We start from the raw sequence: 7,128 nt of genomic DNA on the forward strand, positions 1-7,128 counted from the left end.
CCCAATATGTTTGGGTTGAAGACATCCTCTTTCACCACCCTGATCGTGGGGGTATTTATTGCCTATGTTTTACACACTTGCTGGGTGATGTATGGCATAGTTTACACCAAGCCCTGCGCTAACCCCAAGAACAAGAACTGCATCAAGCCTTATCTAGCTGTTAACCCTAGAATTCAGGTCAGTGCCTTTGCTTTTTACACACTTCAGTTGATTCTCCTCCGCTATTCAGTATGTCAGGTTTCAGCTGAGTTGATGACTTTTCTTTAAATGGCACATTTTAGATTTTGATCTCAACATGCCATGCGTTAAAAGTTCATTTTTTTGTTAGCAAAGGTTCATTTCACTCTGAGAGATTCAGTTTGGTTTACACAATTCATTGATAACCATTGTGATAGTGCATCAGCTGCAGAAGTGTGCAGCTGCAGTTTCACAATACTGTTCTGAGTCATTTTAGGCAATCTCTCTCCAGATTGAAGATTACTTGCTTCCATTTTGGTTCACATTAATTCCAAAGTTGACAATAAGAACCATATTCAATCTGCAGATTTTGCAGTGTACAGAGCAGTGATGCTTGGACACTCAGGTCAATGGAGGTTTGGACACTCGCCACAGCCTCAGCTCTACCCCTGCATACTCCTGAGGAAGTGTGTTCGTGTATGGTGCCGTCTCAAATGAAACTTTTCTGTCTGTAACAGGGTGTATGGATTCTTCGATCTCTTCAGGGTTGCTTTGAAGGCATCTGAGGAATATAATACTTGCATCTACAGTAAATCTTGTTGCTTTTGATATTTTTCCACTTATGCTGTAGAGGGGCAACTTTCAAACTGCTTGGAACATGTGCAGTTATTTTTAAACCAATGGCTGCCTCAAAGGTCTTATAAAGTCACAATTGATACATTTATCTTTACGTGCAGCCAGAACCTGGCTAGTTATCTCTTTCTATTTTGCTTGGACCTCTGGTGTAACTGAAAATCAGCTACTTGTGCTGTGAACTACATCAGTGATAGGGATGGCATTTTTTTTGACATTTGTTAAAGGAAGAGGTCTTGTAGCTGGCACTTTACTGAAATAGCCATGCGATGCTAACAAAGCAATATGGATTTAAAGTTTTGGCAAAGATCTATAGCTTGGGTTGTGGGTGAGGTTGTTGACTTGCTCGCCGAGCTGGCTTGTTCTTGCTCAGACATTTTGTCGCCATGCTAGGTGACATTATCAGTGGACCCTCTGATGAAGTTTCATCATCATCATCATCATCATTGATGATGCCACCTCCCATGGTGACGAAACATCTGAATGAGATCAAGCCAGCTCGGTGAGCAAGTCAACAACCTCAAAGCAATATGAAATAATGTCTTCCAACAGTAGTAACAGCTCTCTTAAATTCAACTTTGCACCATACAAGTCTTGCTTTTAAAAACTGAATGACAATTATAATGCAGCATTTTTTTCTTGTAGAAGCAAGTATCTGGGTGACTGAATCTTGATGTGTTGATACTGTAGTTTTATTTTGTAGACTTGCGTATGAATTTCTAACGTTTCTTTCCATCTGATTAATTAATGAAAGTCAATTCGTCAAATTTTAGACGGTGCGGTCAGAAATGGAAGCAGGCTTAAAACTACATATTGTTAAGAACATCAGTTTGACAGATAATAATTTGATTTTTATCACAGTACAGTTATCTTGCAGCCTACTACTAATCCTGTGGCGGTAACATGAGCAGAAATTAATTTTAGTGATAGACAGGGTGTATGGATCGCATGTAAGAAACCAAGAAATCAAGGAGATTTGCATTCACATACCACTTCTAACAAACATTTGACAACCAATTAAGTACTTTTGAAGTGTAGACTCTGTTGCAATGCAGGAAATGCAGCAACGATTAGCTCACAGCAATCTCCTACAAACAGCAATGCGATAATGACAATTATCAAATGATAATGACAACTGTCATTTGTGATTGTGAAGTAAATATTCAGCCAGTACACTGGGAAATACACATCCACTTTTTGAATTAACACAATGGGATCTTTCATACCCACCTGACACAGCAGTTGGAGGCTTGAAGCTTAGCATTTCTAACAGTGCAGTACTCTCACAGGAGAGTCAGCCTAAATTTGAGCTCAAATAGTGGGTTTTGAATACAACATCCATTTGACTTAGAGGTGAGTTATTTTTCAGAGTGAAAACGACTAGCTGTGGCCAGTGTTACTGAACTTTTCCTAGCAACTGTGAATTCTGTAATCACATCAGTGGTTTATTTTCCAGTACATGTGATATATTCTCTAATTTCCAATTTTGAATTGAGTTATTGACACAGCCAAAGGCAGTGGATTAAAATCTAACTGACGGAGCATCACTGTTCTGCACGTAGCAACACCTGTGAATCAATCACTGGACTTATCATCCACTTTGGAATCATTCAAGCCAAAGTGGAAACAAGTCATCTTCAATCCTGAGGGAGGTTGCTTAACTGGATTAAACTTGGCTGCTATTGCGTGAATACTAACACAATCTCCCAGCTCAGTGCTGCAGCTCACCTTAATGACTTTAACCTATTTTTCTAATCAACCTGAGATGTTATTACACGCCTCTGGAGCAGGTGGGACTTGAACCTAAGCCTCCCAGTCCAGGGGTAGGGACACTACCACTGTGCCACAGAGGCCCACATTTTTAGCACAGATTACAACGTTGCTTTTTTTTAAATGTGTACGTAGACAAACTTGGTTGAAGTTCCTGTGTTTTTTAAAAATCCTTACATATTGGGTCATACAATGAGTGAATGGGACCTTTGTTTATTGTTGCCTTGTTAGCAATCAACTTTATAATGCTATGTGTCAAATGATGTTGAGGTCAGCTGCAGCATTGTGCTGAGAAACTGTATCCAATTGCAATTGAATAGGAGTAGTCCAAGAAAAAGCACTGCAAATAGCTGTTTGCAGCAAACAAGGCTTAAAAAGACCTTTCCAAGCTTAGAATGGCAAATTAAAAAAATCAGAAACCAGCAAGTAAATACAACTGTAAACAGAACCAGGTTACCTGGGTGATACGTTGGTGGTCGTAGATGTTTGAAATTGCATCTCAATTTGTTATGTTGCCACATGTTGGTTTTCAGTGAAATGGATTATTGAATAGGAGATACTATGATTTTTCATTCTTGACTTGTTAGGAATGTATATAAAGCGTTGCTGATAGTGCTAACAAGAACTTTTAAACATAGCTGTTTTCAGGTTTCTGACATTGTGTTGTGATGGTCATTGTTTGCACTCCCAGATGTGCTTGAAGTGCCTTTGTTTGCTCATATGGCTGATGTTAAAATTTGCATTTTATTAAAATCTCTTTCACAAACACAGCCTTGAAAAAGAATCTGTTTCTGTACAATTTGCTTAGAGTTTTGAATTTGTATTTTAGCTGAGTATCTATACGTCTACAAAAAGCAGTGTTACTGATGGAGCCAATTTAAACCTTGTGTTGAAGATGGAACACTTTGATGTGAACTCTAAATTTGAGAGGTAACTATTTTTGAGTTTTATTACACATTTTACTGTGTTGTGCAATCTAATGCCGCTCATGGATTTGTAAGTCTTCCACACTTGCCTGTGAGCCAAAGATTAAGTCCATAGTCTGAAGGATTCCTGATTTTATTTCACTTCAGTCTTTCCAGAAAACAAATTTTAAAGGGAAATGACTTAATGTCACTTTGTTATTGCTAATTAATTTTCTCAAATTTGAAGTACTGCTTGCTGTAAGTGCACCAGTAAGGCATGCAGTAAAATTTGGGTTATCCGACACCATAGAACCAGAATGTTTTTCTGCTTATTCCCCTGATGACTGCAAGTAGTATTCACTTTAAACTTGTTGACTTTCTGTTAAGGTTGATATTCCTGATTTAAAAGTACTATTACAACCAGATATGGAGAGATAATCAGCTTCAGTCTTGTTAATGCCAAATAGTTGGCCACAACTAATTACTACATTGTTTTTAGCCCAAAACTATTGCAGTTCATTGGAATGTAGTTCACTAGAAATGAGAGAGTCATTTCCTGAATGCAAGAAAGAGGAATAATTTTACCTCCCAAACTCGAGGAAAAAGTAATGAAATGTGACACCAAACACATGTACAAACATGGGTATTAAAAAGAAGTCTGTCAGCGAGAATAAAGGTTACCCAGTTTGAGTCTTTAACATTTTACATTCTTAACCTGAAACCACAGTTTAATGGTTGACTTGTATCCTCAACGATAGCAGAATCTGTAGACCTTTGCACTCTCGGTGAATGGTTGTTTCCCCGATTTCTTTTTTCACTGGGTATATATCTTGCGATGAGAAGAGAAACATGCAGTAAGAGAGAGTTCTATATGTTTTTTTTCCTTTTCTCTGATGTGCTGCTCAAAAATAGATGTTGAAACGTAGTTCAGTGTGTAATCTGGAGTCTTGCTCTATTTTCTTTTCAAATTGCGAAGTAGCATGTGACCCTTTAGTCTTCTCAATATCTAAAATTACAGCCCGTGTGAATTGAACAATTAAATTGAAGCAAATTTCTTGTCACTGACCTAATCTGGTGTCAATGTTTCGAGATAAAAATGGGCTTTGTTGATTCCAAATGGGTCTCCTGAAACTTGCAGTTACCTTTGTTCTGTCCTTTATGTTACTGTGAATAGCTACAGATGGTTACCCAAGTTGTGATGTAAAACTATTGTCGATTTGAAAGTGAGGATCTTGACATTGATTTCAATATTACCTTGCGAACCATAGGAAACATAAGAGTGCTAAGTGAAATGCAACTAGCTCATGTATTTCTGCCAGGTATGAGACTACAGTTCAAAACTGATCTTAGCCAAAGTGTCAAAAAAGTCATTATTATCAGAAGCAAAAACTGACAATAGGTTTGTCTTCTGCTCCATTGGTGTTATTATTTAGGTTGTTTAGTGTTGGTAAGATATTCTTTCTCTCCTGTTAAATATGAATGTAGGGGATAAATACCAACACAAACTGCTGGGGACAAGTGGCAAGGATTGTATAATTTTTTTTGTAAATACAAGTTTTTTTTTATAATTTTTAAGAAATAAGCTTTGTTAAGTGTTGAATATTGTGTGGAAAAAGGCATGTATTTAATGCAAGAACTGTTAAAATAATTATGTTGTTTACACATAACTCTTAAAATGGAGAATTTTGGTAAAATTATGTTAAATGAATACTTCCTAGCAGTAGTTCAAATGCATGAGCTTTTTAAAAGATAAAATAATTGAGGAATAGTGATGTACAGATTAAATATCGATATAGATCTCAAATTTGATTGCGTTTTTAGAGTATTGTATGTTTCAATATTTGCTTTTATAAAGAAAATAATGTTTGTGTTTAATTGGACAGTAGCTGGCTAAATGCTTAGTTTTTTTTGAATTTCAGCAATAACTGTTAAATACCATTAGAAGTAATGAAGGGAAATGAGTTTTTGTTTGGATTTAGTTTCACTTTAATTTGAATGCTACGTTCTTTGATGTTCAAACTTGGGTTATCATAAATTTATCGTTTTAGAAATGCTAAAACATGCTTTCGTAATATATGTATCCAATAACAGTGTTTCTAAGAATCATTCTATCTTAACTTACCCTTATTTATCTTTAAAAAGGATCGTCAATGTTTCAATACCAAAGAAAACTCGTAGCAATGGGACACTGTACACGCATTTATTTCTCCACCATGTTGGCATGCTGCCTTGGCATGACAGTAATCATGTGTATGCTATTGGACACCTTACAACATACATGATTCCGAAGCCTGAGGAAATCAACCTAATTACAGGAGAAACCGAGGCCCAAGTACGTGCTGTTTTAAATATGATAAACAGTATTGTAATTATTTTAAAGTTAGGAATATGGAAGTTTTTTTGTCTAAACGATAGATTGAAAACGTAGCACATTTGGACTGGACTGTTGATGATTTGTTACAAAACTAGCAGCAAACTGACATTCAGTTTGGAAGAGGTGATTTCAGCAAAAGTGGTCATTTTCTTTAAGTTATTAGTGGGTTCAGCAGCTAAAGTGCTCAACATATCTTCACAATGCTACTCATAGAAATGGTTTTAATCACTTACCTTTAATCATTGAAGATGTAACCTTACCAGTGGCGCATGGTTGCTGATTCTAACTTTAAAGTAGATTGTGTAAGTAATTATGAAAGTATGATGTTGCAGTTCTGAGTAACCTGCCAAACAGCCTAATTGATGCTGCAAGTGGAGATTTTTCTCCAAGTTTTCAAAAGCATCTAACATTTAAAGTTTATTGTTGCAGGGGTCTTTTAAAAGAACACCTCAGTAAATGGTGCCTTTTTTGATTTGGTTTTGATCTTATTGTCACGTGTCCCAAAATACATTTAGATAAAGCTTTGTTTACGAGCAGTACAGGCAGATCACAGCAAACAAAGGATGTTCAGATCACAAAAGACTTGGAGGCATACAGGCAACATTGCAAGTTACATTATTTGAGGCTAGGGTCAATTCAACGGTCTGATAACTGCCTAGAAGTTATATAGTGCATTATCGACTAATGGTCATAAGTATTTGTCTGACATATTCTTACGATCGGATGTTCTTGCTTTCCTAACTGGTGGCAAGACCAAAGCCTCCCTGATTTGCACCCTACCCCCTCCACTGCAGTTAGTTCCTTATCACATTAGGTTTCCTGGATGCTTGCTTGAACTTAACCCAATGTACACAACTTTGGTGTCTTGTTTGACCTTCAGCTGAGCTTTCGATCCAATATTTAATCCATCACCGGTACTGCCTAATTCCGATGTTGAAGCTTCATTTGATTGTCCCCAACTCAATCTCACTGTTGCTGGAACTCTCAGTCAACACTTTTAGAATCATAGAGCTGTACAGCATTGAAACAGACCCTTCGGTCCAACTTGTCCATGCCAACCAGATATTCTAAATTACCCTAGTTCTATTTACCAGCGTTTGGCCCATATCCCCCTATACCCAGACAACAAGGTGCAGGGCTGGATGAACACAGCAGGCCAAGCAGCATCATAGGAGCAGAGAGGCTGACGTTTCGGGCCTAGACCCTTCATCAGAAAAGGGGGAGGGGAAGGGGGTTTTGAAATAAATAGGGAGAGAGTGGGAGGCGGAT

The 7,128-nt window shown here is 37.3% G+C and overlaps 1 protein-coding gene across 1 annotated transcript; it reads left to right on the top strand.

Moving 5' to 3' along the window:
• Positions 1-6: 6 nt before the first annotated feature.
• On the top strand, positions 7-5,817 carry LOC125482507 (cleft lip and palate transmembrane protein 1-like protein; the record flags this gene model as incomplete). The annotated part of the gene is made up of 3 exons (XM_048594593.1): positions 7-177; positions 3,410-3,510; positions 5,628-5,817. Coding segments are annotated over exons 1-3 (462 nt in total), but the record flags the coding sequence as incomplete, so codon positions are not given.
• Positions 5,818-7,128: the final 1,311 nt, after the last annotated feature.

The sequence above is a fragment of the Rhincodon typus genome, unplaced genomic scaffold (assembly GCF_021869965.1).
Source record: "Rhincodon typus isolate 14 unplaced genomic scaffold, sRhiTyp1.1 hic_rhity00011446, whole genome shotgun sequence".
Lineage (NCBI taxonomy): Eukaryota > Metazoa > Chordata > Chondrichthyes > Orectolobiformes > Rhincodontidae > Rhincodon > Rhincodon typus.